At 37.1% G+C, this 20275-nt stretch overlaps 1 protein-coding gene across 1 annotated transcript in view; it reads left to right on the plus strand.

Annotated features, from left to right (window-relative positions):
• The window catches only part of Htr4 (5-hydroxytryptamine (serotonin) receptor 4, G protein-coupled), a 223922-nt gene that overhangs the window by 172514 nt on the left and 31133 nt on the right, over window positions 1-20275 (plus strand). Inside the window, exon 12 of the mRNA XM_013025489.1 lies at window positions 9130-9283. Within this exon, the coding sequence (XP_012880943.1) occupies window positions 9130-9283 (154 nt within the window). The remainder of the gene's footprint in view (window positions 1-9129; window positions 9284-20275) is intronic.

The following is a 20275-nucleotide window of genomic DNA, read 5'->3' on the forward strand; positions in this document are numbered from 1 at the left end:
ACCTTTAGCTCTTTCTTAAACCTACAGCTGCTTTTCTCTCATCTGTATTTCCTCAAAGGGAACTCGAAGGGCTAAACCAATTACTAAGAGCAGAAAGACAAGTCTCTTTATCCCAAGGTCTTCCACAAAGAATGGCTGAAGGAGGATTTGTTACCCAGCTAATGCACCTCACAACTCCAGATTGTATCTGATATCTTTGTCTTTGGTTGTGATTACTCACTGATATGCAAAATTGATCCCAAAACTGAGCAACTTAAGCAGCACATACTACTATTAGATCATAGACACAATAAATTCTAGCACTCAGCATTCACCTTTAGGGAGAAATACATTCTGTTTGTTGCTGTTGTTTCTGTGAAGTTCTGACAGAGCTGTTGAACCAAATGACTTGACTATTATTTGGTTTGGGCTTTGGTTTTGTTTTGTTTTTGTGCCAGTACTGAGGCACAAAACTCCACTTGGGTACTGTCCTTGAGCTTTTTGTTTCTTTTTTTTTTTTTACTACTTGAATCACAGGCCCACCTTTGGCTTTTTGGTGTTTAATTGGAGATAAGAGTCTCATGGACTTTTCTGCTAAACTGTAATCTTCAGATCCAGCTTCCTGAGTAGCTAAGATCACAGACATGAGCCACCATGTGAATATTATTTGAATATTATTTGTCCATTGAATATTATTTGTCAATAATATTGTGTTAACTTAGAGTCCTTAATTTCCAGAATGCATTTGAATGTACTTAGAATAATATTTATGAAGCAAATATGTATATACTGTATGTATATGTGTATAAGTGTCTGTGTGTGAAAGAGAGAATGTCTTTGTCTTCTCCATATTGTCAGTTCTCACAGTGAATTAGTAAGGTAGGCAAAGTTATTCCCAGCTTCAAGATGATGAAAAGATATCTTGGAGAGGCTAATTAAGAGACTAAAGACCACCGAGCTAATGAGTGGGTAAGGTAAAGGGTACTCAGTTGTGAAGACATTAAGTAGACTGTTGAGATAGCTGGAAATTCTGAAAGTTGGAGATTCCTGGCAGGGGGTGGAGGGGTGGGGAGCTAGGGAGGGAGATGGAGTAAGGGAGTGAGGAGGAAGAATTTTCCTTAATTGCAGGAGGAGTGGGGAAGAGATTAGCATGGAACTTAAAATACTCAGCTGTCTTGGAAGGGTTGTCAAAGTAAATTGTGTCCCCAGAGACGTTTAACAGCAATTAGATCACACCTTTGCACATGGCTATAGTTGGAGAAGCTGGCAGCTGATCTACCAAAGGAGGTTTAATGGAGCTTTACAAGCCATACTTTGAAATGTTTTGCATAAGAAATTACTTTGTAAATACCCTTGCTACCTCTTACTTAATCCTGGCCATCTGGAAGCTCACTTGTCATGTGAACATTCATTTAACTACTTTGTAAAAGGATTTTGTTGTTGTTAAAAAGAATTGAAAATGTCCCTTGGAAGGCAAGGGAACAGACTTGTAGACCAGTCTCTTCCTAACATGAGAGGTAATTGTTTTACCTGCTGACAGCACCCCTCCTGCCTGTGGAGTAACAGTGAAGTTCGTCCATTTCCACCAACCAGGAACCTCTTCAAACCCAGCATTCTAAATCTAAGACGGCCGTCCTGAAAATGTAGTCCCTAACCCACCAGCTAAAGCATCATCTGGCAGTGAATTCAAAAGGCCAAATTGTTGGGCCCTGTTCCAGACCTACCAGCAATCTGTGTCTCAACAAATCCTTCAAATGATTCTGTGTGTGTGTGTGTGTGAGAGAGAGAGAGAGAGAGAGAGAGAGAGAGAGAAAGAGAAAGAGAGAGAGAGAGAGTGTGTGTACCAGGGATTGAACTCAGGGCCTCATGTTGGCTAGTCACACGTGATTCACACTCCAAGTCCTGTGATTCTGATGCATGATGAATTTAGGAACCACAGCTCAGAAACCTACCCAAGCCAGCCTGTTCGGACTTATTTCCTTTTTCTTCCTTACAGATACCTCTAAACAATCCAGTTCATCTCTTGTCTTTTATGTTTATATAGATATTTGGATACATAACTATGTATTTTTTATTGTAAAAGTGATGTATGGAGGGGTTACAGCTAGATAAGTAAGGTCATGAGTGTTACCCCCTCATTTTCTTCTGTTGTCCCCCCAACTTTCCTCCCCCAAAGTTGTAAAGTTCATTTCCAACATGATGTCTAGTGAGTGTCACTGTTACATTGGTTCATACTTTGTCCCATTTCTATGATTACCATTCGCTTCCCCAAATCAGATAAACTTATATACAAGACAAAGGATACAGAAATCAAAAACAGTGATAACAAAGGATATATCAAAGGAAGAGAAAGAAAGAAAGAAAGAGGGACAGAGAGAGAGAGAGGAAAGAAGAAAGAACTGCAAACAGTACACACACACAAAAGAAAAAACCCTCTTGTTTCCATTTCTTAGAGTTCATTTCGATAAGCATCATTTTATATAGTCATATGTACATAGCTCGTAAGAATATCCTAGATATATCCTAGTTATTACAAGTGAGGGAAACCATGTAGCCTATGTTTCTTTGGGTCTGGCTTGCTTCACTTAACATAATTTTTTCCACTTCCTTATGAATGGGGCAGTGCCATCCTTTATGGTTATGCTTTTTATATGTATAATTTCTCTTTCAGGTCTCTGAGCTGTCTGTAGCATCTGTTAGGATTTCCTTCCCACCATCCTCATCACCCAGTCTCTAAAATACAACTTGACCTTATTCTGAAAGTCTTTTCCTGTCCCTTTTATAGAAAAGGATCTTTCACATCTCCACAACTTAGTGATGTGTTTGAATGGAATCCTAGCTGGACTTAGAGCTCTTTTGTATCTTGTTAGCACTGGAGATTCACTGGTAAGGAATGTAAGCATCTTTTCTGTCATGGAGCAGGTGGGAGTAGACTGCTCCCACTTCCTGTCTTAAAATGCTCCTTGAGAGGGCACAGATGTCTTGTAATTTGGGGAGCCCTCTGGGTCATACTAAGCTATAACAGGGATGGTGAAAGACATGCAGAATTTTATCTGATCTGCATAGAAATGCCAGAATGCTGTGCTCTCCTGCAGTACCCCAGCCGTAAGAGAGAACACACTATAGAACATATCAGGGATATGGAGCCTCTACTCTCCGTGAAAATAGCCTCATCAAATACATGGGTTTTCCATCTCAGCAATAATGACTTTGATGGCTTTGTAGTAGATAATTATTTGCTGGGGGTGGGGTGGAAAGGGTATCCCCATTTGTGCATTGCAGGATATTTAACAGCAGCATTGACCTCTACCCATTGGATACCAGTCACCCCTTCTTCACAGTTGTGACAATAGGAAATTGTCTTCAGGCATCACCAGAAATCCCCTGAGAGAAAAGCACCACTGGTCAAAAGCAAATGGAAATACTTTTCACTTGTAGAAATTCTGACTTTAAAGGAATATAAAAGTGCTTTTCAAATGGTTGTAAGACAATCATGCGGGAAATAAGTTAGAGATAATTTTTTAAGCCAAAATGCAAAACTGGAAATTACAGAAAATCCATTTCAGAGGGAATTTTATTAATTTCAGGATAGCCTTAAGTTTAGAGTATTCTGTGATAGTACCCAGTGAATTCTCAGCCCCTAAAAATTCAAGTAGGCTAAGATACATATTCAATTTTATTGAAGATTTGGGTATTTCATGATTCTGAGCAGCCTTCAGGTCTTATGAGTCAATATTCTGATGTTTTGGTTGTTTCTAGAATGGCTTCTTAAGGAACTCAAGTAAATCTCTTGGGTATTTAAAAGCAGCAGAGCGATAGCAGTGGGGTAATGTCCTGGTTCAGACTAGACTATCTGGGTTCAATGCCATCTTGGCTCCCACCACCTGTGGCTCTTGACCAAATTTTTGACTCTTCTGTCTTCCCATTTCCTCATCTATGACATGGATACACTTATAGTTCCTCTTTCAAAAGTAGTATGAAGATTTAATGAGATACTATAGAGAGAGCCTTTGGTAAGAAAGTCAGTGGTAGCTTTTATAATTAACTCAGCCTGTATATTTTGGCTGCCTTCCCAAAACTTGAAAAATTGACTAGCAGTTCCTGCCTAGTGGTGGTGTATGTTAGTGTATTACAAGGGTATCTCATGATAAGACTACTTTTTTTGTTGTTGTTAAATAAAATCCAAATGTAGGAACCAAAACCAAGCAGAATAAGATGCTGATGACTCATGCCTATAACCTGACCCAGTCTGGAGGCTGACATCTGAGAATTGCAGTTTGGAGCCAGCTGGGGCAGGCAAAGCTAAGAGATTCTTATCTCTAATCAACAAAAAGCTGGAAGAGGAAGTGTGTCTCAAGTGGTAGAGCACCACCCATGAGCTACGAAGTCAAGTGAGAGCACAAGGCTCATAATTCAAGCCCTAATACTACCATGTGCACGCACGCACGCACACACACACACACACACACACTAAAGTCAAGTTTTCAGACTTCTTCTAGTCTTGTTCTATAAATAAGTAATTTTTAAATTTTATTTTATAGGAAAGGTGATGTACAATAAATATTTTAAGGAATAATTTGTCAGTTAATACTAGAAATTGTTTGTGTTAATAATTTAATTCAGATGTTTATTGCCACTTACTTAATTTAGACTTTGAATGCAGCCTTCAGGATGATTGCTTGACTAGATACTTTGCTTGAAAGCAAGGATTGGAAGAATGCAGATGACTTATTTAGGGCTGCTGTTGCAACCCTAAAACCTTAATAAGAATCTTGAATACTTAAGTGGATGCTGTAATTTGAGTTCTAAATAAGAGTTTTACTTTTTTACTCCGTGACACCTAATCATTTTATGTTTGTTGAAAGGCAAAGCAAAAGACTAAAGAAAATCAGAGAAACAAAAATGTATATCTAGACAAACTTGCATGCTTTTATATGTATTCTAACCTAGTACTTAATTTGGCCAGCCTAATTCAAGTTTAAATAATTTTTTACATTTTTTTCTATTAATAAGTTTTTTTCATTGTGAAAAATACAGAGGAGTTACAATTACATGAGCAAGGTAATGAGTACATTTCTTATCAAGCATTGTTGCCTCCTCCTTTGTTTCCCCTTACCATCCCTTCCCATTTCCCTCCTCCACTCCCCGCCAAGTTGTAAAGTTCATTTTTTGACATAACGTCTTGTAAAATTCCCATCTTACTGGCAAGTTTTAAAGAGTGATATAAAGAATTTGAGGCCTGGAGGTATGGTTCAAGTGGCAGAATGTTCTGATCTGCACCAGTGGCTCATGTCTATTCCTCTAGCTACTCAGGAGGTTGAGACCTGAGGATCATTGTTTGAAGCTACCCTGGGCTGACAAATCTGTGAGACTCCAATTAACCAGAAAGAAGCTAGAACTGGAGCTGTGGCTCAAATGGTGAAGTGTCACCTTTGAGTCCAAAAGCCAGGCAAAACGGCGAGACCCTGAGATCAAGCCCTAGCAGACACAAACAGTAAGTGATGGAGTATACATGGTATAGTGCTTATTTAGCAAGCCTCAGGCCCTAAGTTCAAAATCCCAGTACCACTAAAAAAAATGCCATCCTTGCCAGACTACACCAGATCATGCACAAAGAACTTTCTGTAAGGGGCCATCACTTCATTTACCTTAGCTCCCTAAAGACGGGGCAGTCCAGACAACTTTCTTTCGGGTGTTCCCTACTCAAGAAATGATTGTGTATACAAGATACATAATAAATTAGCAAACTCCTTGTACCCTAAAGCAATGCAAATTGAAGCTCAGAAAATTTGTCCCTGTTTTAGGGGAGATCTGATTGTCCACTAGATGTTCCTTAATCCTTGGGAATCAGGTGATTGCCTTGGCCAACCTAGATTTTGAGAGGAAAAAGCTTTCATAAAAGGTTGTGATATGTACTCATTACCTTGCTCATGTAACTGTAACCCCTCTGTACAGTATTTTCACAATAAAAAAAGCTTATTAAAAAAAAGGTTTTGATAATCAGGATAACCTCATCTTCAAAAAATCCTCTGCTACTACTTCTGTTGTCTTCCCAGTATAACCATCTAAATACATACATATCTGTCGCTACCGCCTCGACCACCAAGGAAGACGCAACACCGAACTCTTCTCTCTGCAGTTTATTCAGGACCTTTGAGCAATCTTCTGACCCCAAACCCGGGGAGAATTCCCCACAGCCTTAAGTAAGACATCCTCTGTTCTCCAACATACCCCTGCAAGATATTTAATTTGGTCATGTCCTTTCTTTTTTTTTGAACTTTTTGGTTTTCTTTGGTATCAGAAATTCTAATACCCTTCCGGAAATCTACTCTTCTCACCTGATTCCAAACTTCAAAAGCTTATAAATTATACAGCAAAGATAAGGCAGCATGCTGGGTCCAGGAAGGACGTAGCTGGCACTCAAACCCATTCTTATTTCTTTGTGTGAGGCAGGATATTTTGGCAGCAAGCAACAGAGAGCTTGTAGACAACTGTATTCGAGTCACAAAGCAGGGCTGGATGATTTAGAGCAACAGTGTCCTGCCTCACAGTTTGAGAAACCAGAAGTCTTAAATTAGATGTCATTAATGCCATTTCCGCGCTGCAAACTGTAAAGGAAGGCTTCTCCCTGACTTCTCTCTAGCTCCTGATGGCAGTCTTTATGGATACATCACGGTAATCCTCTATCTTCATGTGGCCATCACTATTCAGGCTTTTTAAATGATACCAAACAGATTGAATTTAGGCTTGCTCTAGCAATCATTTCAAGACTACAAACTCTGCTTCCAAATAAGGTTACACTCCCAGGTTCTGAAGGGTAGGACTTCAATACATCTTTGGGGACCAGGAGAACATAATTCAACTCATAACACTTACTTAAACATGGAATTTGTTGGAAAAGTAAGAAGTGCTTAAGTTAACTGAAAGAAGAGTGAAAGAATGCAGGTTTGAAACAGCTCACACATAACTATTCCAAAGTCCCAGGAGCAGGAGCTAATTCTCAGTCCTATGAGGACTTATTCCTGCTAGAATTTGGGAAGCTCATCCGGCTTTTCCAAAGACAAGGAAGAAAGATGTGAAATAATAACAACAACAACAATAATAATAGTAATATTAAACCTTGTCCCCTGGAAGAAAGCAAGGAGAAGGGTAAAACCAAAGAAAATCACAAAGTTATCACTAGTTCTATGTTAATAATTAACATAGATGATTATTATCACCAATTAGAAATATTAGCCATTCAGTGAATGCTGGTTACTTCTGAGTTATCTCTAGTTACATTTTATGACCATGCCATTTTAATTATGGGGGAAATTAACGCCAGAACCAGCTCTTTTCTTGTCCTTTGGTCTGCTTTTCCACAACTCCAGCCTAGGTCAGGACATCCCACAGGTGTGGTCAGTTGTCCCCAGGTGCTTCAAACAGACTCAATTGCTGATGTGCCTACTTTTCATGCTGCAACTCTGGGCTCTCCCTGCTCCACCCTCCCTCTGCACCCATCCCACCGCTACCACCTCAAAGAATACAGCCATTGTTATATTAGATAGGTTTTGAATTAAGAAAAGAAGAGGTGGAAAAAATTAACAATGCGAACTGCAGAAAATTAGGGGTATTAAGGAGGTGGCTTATTATTAAATAGTGTAATCATCTTAAAGAATAGACTTAGCCTCCAACCTGTCCTTTTTTTTGTACCATTTTCTTTGGAGCTTTTTTACTCTTCCAAAGAGAAATAGCTAATAGGCCTACTGTAGCGGTTTGCATGTCAAATTCCACACCATGTTATGTAAAGAAAGGGATATCACTAACGATGGAGTCTGGGAGTTAAGAGTCTAGGCAGGGTAGGTCACTCCCAGCTTAAAGGTAGAATACTACTACTATAGGTAGAGCATGACCTCACAAAGTGTGATTAGCCCATGGGGGAGAACAGAGTCTGGTAGGACAGCTAAGGTAGGAAATGATGGTGAAAGGGAAGGTAGGGAATGATAGAGAAGAGTGCTTTTGAAATGTTACATTCTTAGCTTCAGAGAAACCAAATGATCTGGCCAGAAGTAATGCCTGTGAATTCTGCTCATGACTCATGGACCTGAACCAATCACTTAGCTCCACCCAAATCTAGGAGGGCAGGAAGTAACAATCCCCCCTAAAGGAGAAACTAGACCTGTTTACTCAATGAGGATATTGATTCCTCACTGTAAAATGCAATTTCAGGTTGATTCCCAACAAGCTGTGATTCAGAAATTCCTGGAAATCTGTATTTGTGTGTATGTGTGTGTGTTTGTGTGTGTATGTGTGTGTTGGTCTTTTTTTGTACAAGGCTGGCATTCTGTCACTTGAGCTACAACTCCACTTCTGGCTTTTTGGTAATGAGTTGAAGATAAGAGTCTCACTGACTTTCCTGCCTGGACTGGCTTTGAACTCAGATCTCAGTCTCCTGAGTAGCTGGGACTATAGGTGTGATCCACAGGCACCTGGTAAAATACCTTCATTTTTTAAGGCTTCCTCAGTTGATACTGAGACATGTGGGGAAGGAGGGAGGGAGAATCCCTGGACCACAATTTGAGGAACATAAACATAGAATACCAACTCAGCACCTGAAGGTGACTCAAAGGAAGTGTGTAGGATCAAGCTGGGGTAATCTTGGGTTTCAATTAGAGAAACTAAGGGCGCCTGAGAGCATGGCACAGAGGGCTCAGTAGAAGTCCCAGGCACGAAGGTTGCATTAAATGTATGTGAGACAGAGAAACCCTGCACTCCATCAAACACTGGTAGATGAGGAAGAATGAGAAGGCAACTCCAGCCAGTGCTCTCTAGATGTGGTCTAATGCTTAGGTTCAGAGCAACAGAAGCTTAATTGGCCATGAGTTAGCACAAGATATTGTATAATAATTTTTCCTTCCTCTCTTGTTTTCTCCCTTCCTTCTCTTTTTCTTTTGCATCCTGTATCACATGCTATTCTCTTCCCCATGATTCTCTTTTTCTTATTTTTATTCCTTGCTTTTCCTTCTAATTATTCTGTTCTCAATATTTTCTCCCTTCTCCTACCTATCCATCCCTCTTTGTCACTCCATCTCTTGTTCCTTAATCATTCTCCTTTCCCTTTTCCTGCCATTTTTGCTTGCTCATGGCCCACCAACTCTATTGCCTCTCCAGGTATTATGCCATCTGCTGCCAACCTCTGGTTTACAGGAACAAGATGACCCCTCTGCGCATCGCATTAATGCTGGGAGGCTGCTGGCTCATCCCCACGTTCATCTCTTTTCTCCCTATAATGCAAGGCTGGAATAATATTGGCATAGTTGACTTGGTGAGTATGTACATAACATACTCTACTGCTTTCTTTTCTTATCAATTTGGCTTGGAATTCTAAATAAACAAATAATGAGAAACTGGGTGAATAATCTAAAGAAGATTCTCATTGTATTTGGAGACTTTCTTTTACTAATCTTTTTTTTTTTTTAATCAGTTGTGGTGTTGAGCTCTGGCCCTGATCACTTTTGCTCAAGACTAGAGCTCTACCATTTGAGCCATGGTACCACTTCTGATTTTTTGGTAGTTAATTAGGGATAAGACTTGCATGGACTTTCCTGCATGGTTGGTTTTGAACTGGGATCCTCAGATCTCATCCTCTTGAGTAGCTAGGATTACAGGTCTGAGCCACCAGTCCTCACATTTTTTAAATAACATTTGACATAGTCTCGCTTTGACCACACTTTAGGGAGAGTTCTCTGAATTTGCTTGCCAATTAAACCTGACTTTTTGAATTTCCATGTCATCTTTACATTCGTTCATTTTAGCAAGAATCCTGCTGAATTTGGTTAGCCAGAATTATTTACCCTCAATATCTGATGATGTTCCCCTTCTCTCCTGAGCCCCCACCTGAGATCCAGTGACTTGATCTGTCTTCAGCAAGCATCAATTTGGCTATGGTTTCTCTTACATACTGATGTTTCTTCTTGATAATTTCCCATCCACTCATTCTCACTTGCCATGCATCTTGGCTATGACTTCCTGCTTTTCTTTGTTATATGCAGAGCTGTACTCTCTATCCTCCTCTTCTATTGCCAATTCCCTCTTGTAGTCTTTCCCTATCAGCTATTACACTAATGCTGAATAAAATCTTCCTTAAGTGCTTTAACAAGTGTCACTAATAATGCTTCCCTTTAATGTTACTGTATGTCAGACATTACACTAAACCCAGATAATACTAACAATATCATTTTGGGAAGCATATAATTATTTACACACTTTACAGAAGAGGAAATCTAGGCTCAAAAGGTTAAATAACATTCCCAAAGCCATGCAACTTACAAATAACTGAACAGGGACTAAAGGCTTAGCAGTTAGATGACAGAATTTGAGGTATGTCATATGTCCCATAAGAATTTTATCCCATTTTACACTGTTAGTCTGTAAATTCTGTGGTAACAGAGAAAACATGTCATCTATATGAATGCTAATGGAGTAGAAGGAGTCCTAGGCCAATAGTTGAGAGAATTAAGCCCTAAGCCAAGTTCTGTTACAGTTTCACTTTCTGAAGGACTGTAATCAGAAAGCCATCTGGTCCCCATTAGCCCATCAACACCATAGGCTGTCCCGTGAATTGTGTCAGGCAGTTTCCAGTCTCTGTGTCTTGATTTTCCATAGAAATAAACACAATATGATGTTTTGTGTGTATACATACATGTACATACGTATGCTTATATCGATATTCATATGGAGAAAGACGGATATGGAGAGAGAGAGAGAGAGAGAGAAACTTGGAAGGAACTGCCTTGTAGTTATGAAGGTTGAGAAGTGGCTCACATCTGTAATCCTAGCTACTCAGGAGGCTGAGATGAGACCTAGAGGATGGTGGTTTGAAGCCAGCCTTCACAGAAAAGTCTACCCACCCATTAACTGGCAAAATACTGGATAATACACATGTCATAAGTGCTGGAAAACCAGCTGTGGGCAACAGAACTGAGTGAGAGCCTGAGGTAATGAGCTCAAGCCCTGGTGCTGGACCTTGATACAGAAAAAACAAAAAACACCTGCATTCAGCACACTAAAGATCCTGGAGAACCTATTTTTCAGTTCAAGTCCAAAGACAGAGAAAACTTTATCTCATCTTGAAAGCAAGAAGGCAACAGAAGCTCCTTCAGTCTGTTTCCTACTCAGGCTTTCATTAGATTGAAGGAAGCCTCACATCAAGGAGAGAAATCTGCTTTATTTAATCGATGAATACAATGGTAATCACATCCAAAAAATATCCCCACACCAATGTGTTACCTAATGTTGGTTATAGCTCAAGTTGAGTTAACATTTGAAATTAACCACCTCACCCTGTCTGGACAATTTTGAAGAGCCCTCCATTCCAACGTAGCAAAATTATAATGAAGATAAAATCTATAGTCTAGATTCACTCCCCTCAGGGTACTTTTCCTAAAGAAACTGTCAGACAGTCACTCTAAAATCAGTCCCAAGATCCATGTAGATGCAGGAAGGGGACAGAGAGAAGAGAGACTGAGCATGGTAGCCCAGTATTCTTCCTCTCTCTTAGTCCCTATGCCTACTTTTTCTTTGCTCATGAAAGTATATCGAAACCAAGACCCATGCCAAGACTTACACCTGTTACATTAGAACTCAAGTCCTCAGGTATCTGAAGGAAATGCTAGAAGAGGCGGGAAAATGAAGTAGAGTGAGGATCCATAGGGGAAAATATAGGGATATTTTTCTTGAGTTGTCACCCATGTCTTTAGAACTGTAAGTTTTATCACTCTTGGGGGAAGTGAAATCTAAATTTCCATTAAATGTTATTGCAGTAATAACTGTCCACTAATGTTGCACATTTTTAATAAGTCCATGTTCATGATCTTTTCCTGTGAACTTCACTTAGATCTCACAACAACAGTATAACATAGAATCCATCACTGTGCTCATTTTACAGATCAGGAAACTATGGATCAGCAAAATTATTAGGCAAGGCCTTGGTAAGAGATAGTAATAACTATATCTTAACCAAAGTTTACTGGATTCGAGAGCCTTTGTAAAAATTATCTGGAGAGGATGTTTGAAGCACATGGGAAATTTTTAGTAAGGGCTCAGCATTCTTAACTTCTGGTGTAGAATACCCATGGAAAACATATAGAGCGCCCCTATACCCAGCAATCCCACTTTTAGGCATTTACCCAAACAATCACACACAAGGCCATACTAAAGCTACCAGCACAGCTATGTTTATTGCAGCATTATTTACCATAGCTAAGATATGGAACCAACCCTGATGCCCCTCAGTAGATGAATGGATCAAGAAAATGTGGTATATACATATATATGTGTATATATATGTATATGTATGTATATATGTATATGTATATATATGTATATGTATACACACACAATGGAATTCTATGCTTCCATCAGAAAGAATGACATCGCCCCATTTGTTAGGAAATGGAAAGACTTGGAAAAAAAAAAAAAGCAAGTGAGACTCAAACATAGGTCCCATGGTTTCCCTTATTTGCAATAACTAGTATAGGTCTAGGACAAGCAGAAAAGGTCAAAAGCTATGTAGATATGACCATATAATCTGATGCTAAATGAAATGAACCCCAAGATAGGGACACAAGATGTTTTTTATCTTTGTTGCTGATCTTTTTAATATACTTACAATGTACTATGTGATTTTTTTTCTTGTATGTTCTTCCCCCATGGTATAACCCCTGTGTCACTGTATTTGATTCTGGTGACCTGCATATTGCATATACATTTTTCTAATTTGGGGAGGGAAAGGAAAACAATAAAATGCTGAAATAAGGATACAGGTTGACCCATTGTAACAATGAGATGTATAAGACACTATGTTGAAAACGAACTTTACAGCTTGGGGGGGGGGAGATAGAGAAGTTGAGCAGGTGAGGAGGAAAGGGATGGTAGGGGAAAATAAAAGAGGTGTAACAATGCTCGATAGGAAATGTACTCATTGCCTTGCTCATGTAACTATAACCCCTCTGTACAGTACTTTTACAATAAAAATATATATTAAGATAAAAAATAAAGAAAACAATGTAGGAGGTTTCTTTTACCCTTGAGGGTAAATTAGAGACATGCCCTATTACCAGCAATCTAGATGAAGCATCTGCTTACCATTAACATGACTTAAATGCATCTATCTCCATTCATCCACACACATACATTCTCAGCAGATGGATCTGCTGAGAGAGAAGCTAGTGCCACCTGTGCGATCACAACATTCAGTGCTTATTCTCATTGTCCTCAGCTATCACATTTTATTCACTGCCAACACTGAACTAGCAAACAGTGAATCTTTGCTCCTAAGGGAAACACAGGGTTAGACTCCTCTAAGTCTTTAATTGCATTTTTTATTAGCTAGTCAATACATAATAGTATTTTATGTATCTTTCTATTTAATGACACTGATTTAGTTCACATTGTTAACTCATTATCACTGAATTGAATGCCATGGCACTGTAACAACTGCCTGAATGAAACTTGTCTAATGCATGTATCTTTTTCTTTAAAGACCTCTGGCAGTTAGGAACCCTGGACAACATTTTAGTCAGTACTAATAAGGGATATACTAAATAGTGTGACGGACAACAAAAACATGCAAAGATGCAAAATATGCAGCAGGAAAAGCAAAAGGAGACGTATCTTCTAGTGGAAGACAAAGCATTTTTTGTTTGATTTCAGTTTTGGATCATGCCTCTCCAGCATATTTCTCACATCCTTCTAGGTGCATGTATGTAAAACCAGTGAAAGCACCATGCACAGGAATTGACATTTGGAGAGTGTAAGTAAATGTTAGTGAATAGTGAACCCACAAAATATGAATAATCAGGATCAATCATATACCCCATGTATAAATCCATACACACACATGGAAATATAGATAAGACCAGAGCAAGAACCTAGAGTCTTCTTTGCTAAGTCAGAGCATTTGAGCTTTTACAGCTGGACATGCCAGAAATGCTCTACTTCCTCCCTAAAGGTTACACATGACCATATATTTGCCAATTCATTCACTTAGCCAGTCAAGAAATATCAATAATTCAGTATATTCTGTTGGTACCTAGGAAATCAATGGTGAAAAGCATTCCAACTTTTATGGCACTTAAAATCTAGTAAAAAGAAACCGCACTATATTTCATTTGTAAAACTCAAAAGCCATGAAAATAATGAGTGCGAAAATGTCTAGAAAATAGCAAACCAATAAAGAGGAACAAGCATTAAAAAAGAAAAGCAGAAAATTCCTTAGAAGTCAAGTTAAAAATACATTAAAGTAAGGAAGGAGAATTTTGTTCCTGGATATAATTGGAACTATTCAGCCATGATAATAAAACTGAATAAAATACACTGCATTAAAAACCAATTGCCATGTATAGTGGTATATTCCTATAATATAACCAGGAGGAGGAAGCAAAAGAATTGCAAGTTTATGGCCAGTCTGGACTATACAGCAAGAACCCTGTTCAAGTTAAGCAAACAAATGACCAAACCTTAGGATAAAGGAGAATACTATTTGATGTTATTGGACAGAACTGAGGAAAGTAAGACTTCAGTGTCTATTGGGGTGTGGCTTGAGTGGTAGATGGTCTCAAGGCACAAGACCCTGAGTTTCAATTCCAGTGCCACAAAAATGTATATATTTCTAGCATTGTCTGCTCTATATTATCTATATCCATTATCACCTAGATCTACGTTTCATATATAGCAAGATAGACAGACAGATGGAGAAAAAGGAAGAGAAAGAGAATGTGCATGAGAGATTCTTCAGTAGCTATGGCACCAAAGAAGGCCTCTGCTGTTGTCATGATCCGTAGAGAGGTAGAGGATGGGTAGGAAGTAAGAGTTCTTGGCTTGTGGCTAACTCAATGAACTGAGAGAACAGTTTGAAAGTTGAGAGTGCCAAGATGTTTGGGATCTGAATAAGTATAATTCCATGTGAAAGTTCGGAGGTATGAGCCTAAAATTCAGCCTATAATTTTTGAAGTATGTGTTTACTTCTAAATTTATGGTATCTTTAGGGGAAAACAATCTAGAAAAATAGATCTCAGATGAAAGAATTGTGAAGCAGCAAATAATAGAGACATGGGAAATGGGAAATGCTTGTGTAGGACAAAAGAACATTGACTACTAAAAACAACAGTAACACTCCTGTCTTTTGAAATTTTACCTGTACATAGAATATGGGAAAGCAACAGCATACAGGCAAGAAGTAGATAAGGCATTAAAGATCCTTGTTTTTCCAAGGAACTAATAAATAAACTAAGGAGACTGCAGTATGATTTAGTAATGTATTAATAGTGTGTGTGGGGGGGGAACCTAAAAACTGAAAAAAAAACCCTAAAATAAAAACTAACAAGGGAGATAAAATAGACTATTTTAAGATAATTATTTTTAAAATAATGAATTAGGGGAAAAGAGAACCAAAAAATGCAAGAAATATACAGAAAGCTGCAAGATCTTTAAAATCAAGTTGTGATACAGAGAGTAAGTATCAAGTGATAAAAGTCTGCAAAGGAAAACTGCAAACAAAAAAAAAAAGAAAAAGGAAAAGAAAATGAGCTGGGTGCCCGTGCCCATGGCACATGCTTGTAATCCTAGCAACTCAGGAGGCTGAGATCTGAGGATCGCACTTCAAAGCCAGCCCAGGCAGGAAAGTCCATGAGACACTTATCCCCAATAAATCACCAGAAAACTGGAAGTGGCGTTGTAGCTCAAGTGGTAGAGCGCTAGCCTTGAGCTGAAGAGCTGAGGGACAGTGCCCAGGCCCAGAGTTCAAGCCCACGACCAACCAAAAAAGGAAAGGAAAGGAAAAAAAGACAAATGCAAATATATACTACTGGAAGAGAGGTTAATTACTAATTTTTAATATATTTGTTATTGTGAAGATACTGTACAAAGGGGTTAAAGTTACATGAGTAAGGTAATAAGTACATTTCCTATCGAACATTGTTACCAGCTCCTTTGTTTTTCCCCTACCATCCCTTCCCTCCCCACCTCCACAACTTCCCCCTACCCCTCCCCTTCCGAAGATTTCGTTTTCAACATAGTGTCTTGTACATCTCATTGTTACAATGGGTCAACCTGTATCCTTATTTCAGCATTTTGTTATTTCCCTTCCCCTCCCCAAATTAGAAAAATGTGTATACAAGATGCAGGGCAACTGAAACAAATACAATGAAAACAGAGATTATACCATGGGGGAAGACCATACAAAAGAAACAAAAAAAATCACACAGTTCAATATAAAGACATTAAAAAGATCAGCAACAAAGATAAAACCTCGTGTCTCTATCTTGTAGTTCATTTCGCATAGCATCATCTTTATGGTCATATGTACATAGCTTTTACCTTTTCTGCTTGTCCTAGACTTATACTAGTTATTGCAAATAAGGGAAACCATGGGTCATAAGGGAGTTCTATGTGTAGTCTCTTGAGGATCCTCCATACTGCTTTCCAAAGTGGTTGAACAAGTTTACACTCCCACCAACAATGCTGTAGGGTTCCCTTTTTGTCCACATCCCCTCCAGTATCTGTTGTTACAGATTTCTTGATTATAGTCATTCTAACCAGGATGAAGTAAAATCTCAAAGCTGTTTTGATTTGCATTTCTTTTATGGCTAGAGAAGTTGAGCATTTATTCATGTATATATTGACCATTCTTATTTCCTCTTCAGAGAAATCTCTCCTTAAGTCTTTAGCCCACTTATTAATAGGGCAGTTGTTTGTTTGAGGATTTGTTTTGGGGGATTTAATTTTTTTAGTTCTAAGTATATTTTAATATGAGACCCTTGTCTATTTGTATGGCTAGTGAAGATCTTCTCCTAATCAGTGGGCTTTCCATGGATCTTGTTAGCTATATCCTTTGCCATGCAGAAGCTCTGCAATTTCATGCCATTCCATTTGTCCAACCTTTCTTTGATTTGTTCTGTTTCTGGGTCTTTTTACCATTAAGCAGAATGCTAGCTGTAGGTTTGTCATACACAGTGTTTATTATACTGAGGAATGTTCCATGGATTCCTAGTTTTTCCAAAGCTTTCATCATAATGCTGTGTTGGGTCTTATCAAATGCTTTTTCTGTATCTATTGAGACAATCAGGTGGTTCTTATCCTTGCTCTTGTTGATGTGATGAATTATATTGATTGATTTGCCTATAGTGAACCAACTTTGCATCCCTGAAATGAATCCTGTTTGATCGTGTGTATGATTTTTTAATGAGTTGTTGAAGTCGATTGGCCAAAATTTTGTTGAGAAGTTTTGCATTGATATTCATCAGAGAAATGGGTCTATAGTTCTCTTTCTTTGATGAGTCCCTGCCTGGTTTTGGGATGAGGGTTATGATGGCTTCATAGAAAGAGTTTGGTTGGGAACTTTCAATTTCAATGAAGAGTTGGAGGAGTATTGGTGTGAGTTCTGCTTTGAAGGCCTTGTAAAATTCAGCTGTAAATCCATCCGGTCTTGGGCTTTTCTTGGGGGGGGGGGAGTGCTCTTATTGCTATTTCTATTTCGATGCTTGATATGGATCTGTTAAGTTGGTTTAAATCATCTTGGTTTAGTTTCAGCATGTCAATCTTTGCCAAATATTTGTCCATTTCTTCCAGATTCTCAAACTTCTCTTCCTTATAATGTTCCGAACCTTGGTTGTTTCTCTGGTGATGTTTCCATTCTCATCTCTGAGTTTGTTTATATGGGTGTGTTCTCTTCTTTTTCTGATAAGATTTACTAAGGGTCTGTCGATTTTGTTAAATTTTTTGAAGAACCAACTCTTTGTTTTGTTGATTCTTTCTGGGTTTTTTTTTGGGGGGGAACTCTAATTCATTTAATTACAATTTAATTTTAATTATTTGTTTCCATCTATTGGATTGGGGTTTAGCTTGTTGCTCTTTTTCAAGGAGCTTCAGGTGCCTCGTTACAGAATTACTAATTTTTAAAGAAGCTTTTATAGGTTTATTATCAATTATAAAGTAAAAATGAAGGTAAGTAACATTGCTTGAAATAAAGATTGCATAATGATAAGTATCAATTCAATAGAAAGACAAGTACAAATAGATACTACAGAAGATGCTAAATGCATATGTAACTAATATGATTGTAGTTTTATTAATTTTATATTCATTTTATATGTAAAAATCATTAATTCATGTGTATATTCTCATGAAATATAATCTTATATATTAAATGCATATAATTATATTTTAATATATTTAATTATAATTATGGTATATATGTATGTTATCATACATTATTATTAATACATTTAATATTATTATAAAGTACATATATGACATTATATAGCATATTAATATTGAATATTAATACATCATATTTTATTATATATTCTATTACATTACATATATATTATATTGTTACTTTTTAACATTACAAATTAATATTATACATTATTATATATTACCTTATTATATTATTATATGATATATTGTTATATATACTTACATTATTATATTACATATTATGTAACATAATAATTATATACTATATATACATATAAATTATATATTACATATAGTATATTATATTTTATTACATATTATACTACATATTATACATTATTTTATATTATTACATATTACAAATTAATACATACTATATTATGCTATTATATTGTATATTAGAATAATAATATAACTAATAATATATAATGTAATTGTAATATGATTAATATATTATACATATAATTATACATAATATAACATTATAAATATTTATAATTTTCTCGATCTTTATTTTTCTGATCTTTATTCATCATATATTTACATGTAATATAATTTAATTGTATAATTATAATTAACTATGTAATCACATAAATTATATACTTATGATATAATCATAACTATAATGTTATGATTCCATAATTATAATTTATATGTACATATAACATTTTCCTGATATTTATTTATGTGTCTGAAATGCATAGAGAACAGAACATCGGGTTAAGTATTGCCTTTCAATCAAGAGCTAATAATAGAAAAGTTTGGTGATCAATAGCTGTCAGTTGAAAGTGTGCACAGTTGAGAGAAAAGTCCTTCAGTCCTTAAAAAGAATCTAGTGTGTCACAGTATCACTGTCAAGTGAGATCTTTTTCCAGAAATGCAATGTCATTTACTTCACTACTCCAATGGGCCTACATGAATATGCTATTACTGTCATTAATGAATTTAATAGACATTCCTGATTCTACAAAATTCGTCAAACCAAAAATGGAAGAGAACTTTCCACAATTAAGTTGGAAGTGTTGACAAAACGTACAAGATCTTATTGAAAACTTGCTCAAAAGACTGAGAATGAAATAAAGTGTGCCCATCGTTATAATTTTCTGCTTCAAAATTATCCTTCAGATACTTCAATAGCATATAGTCATTGTACAAAGTAAGGAGTTTCATTGTGATTTTTGCATACTTGAATAGAAGGTACTTTGATCAAATTCATCCTCCTTTACCCTTTCTTAACTCCCTTTTTAGAGATATTTTCAAGTTCAATAAAGCAATATAAAAAGATAATACTATTGAAAAGGATGAATGAAACTGTCATTATATGCAGATCACACAAGTCTTCATGAAGATAATAAGAAAGAATCTAGAGATAAAATATAAATCAATAACTAATGGAGCAAAGTTGTAGAACATATTGTTAGGATAAAACAAATACTCCTTGAATTCTATATACCAGCAACAATTCAGAAAAAGAATTTAATATGGTACAGTGGAAGAAAGACATACAACACTTGGGAAGAAATCTAACAAATATTGTGTATGGTGTTTTACAGAAAAATACAAACTTACTGAGATAGATTGTACAAGATTTATAGAAAAGAATTCATTCAAACGTTCACAAATTGGACATAGTGAAATGTCAATTTTCCTTGATCATTTTATTCTAACTCCAATCAAAACCCTTGAAGATTTTTATTGGCCCAGATTTGATATGCAAATATTGAGATATAAGAATAGCCAAAGCAGGGCTGGGAAGGTGGCTCAGTGGTAGAGTGCTTGCTTTGCATGCATGAAGTCCTGGTTTTGATTCCTCAGCACCACATAAGCAGAAAAAGCCAGAAGTAGCACTGTGGCTCCATTGATAGAGCACTAACCTTGAGCTGAAGAGCTGAGGGACAGTGCCCAGGTCCAAAGTACAGGTCCCATGACCAATAACAACAACACAAAATAGCCAAAGGACTCTTTAAGAAGGGAATCCACAGTTTAAAGACTTTTATTACTAACTAGCCAAAATTAATAGTCGTGGAAATTAAAATAGTGGAGTGAAGTTGATGAAGAT

The sequence above is a fragment of the Dipodomys ordii genome, unplaced genomic scaffold (genome assembly GCF_000151885.1).
Source record: "Dipodomys ordii isolate 6190 unplaced genomic scaffold, Dord_2.0 Scaffold85, whole genome shotgun sequence".
In the NCBI taxonomy this organism is placed as follows: Eukaryota; Metazoa; Chordata; class Mammalia; order Rodentia; family Heteromyidae; genus Dipodomys; species Dipodomys ordii.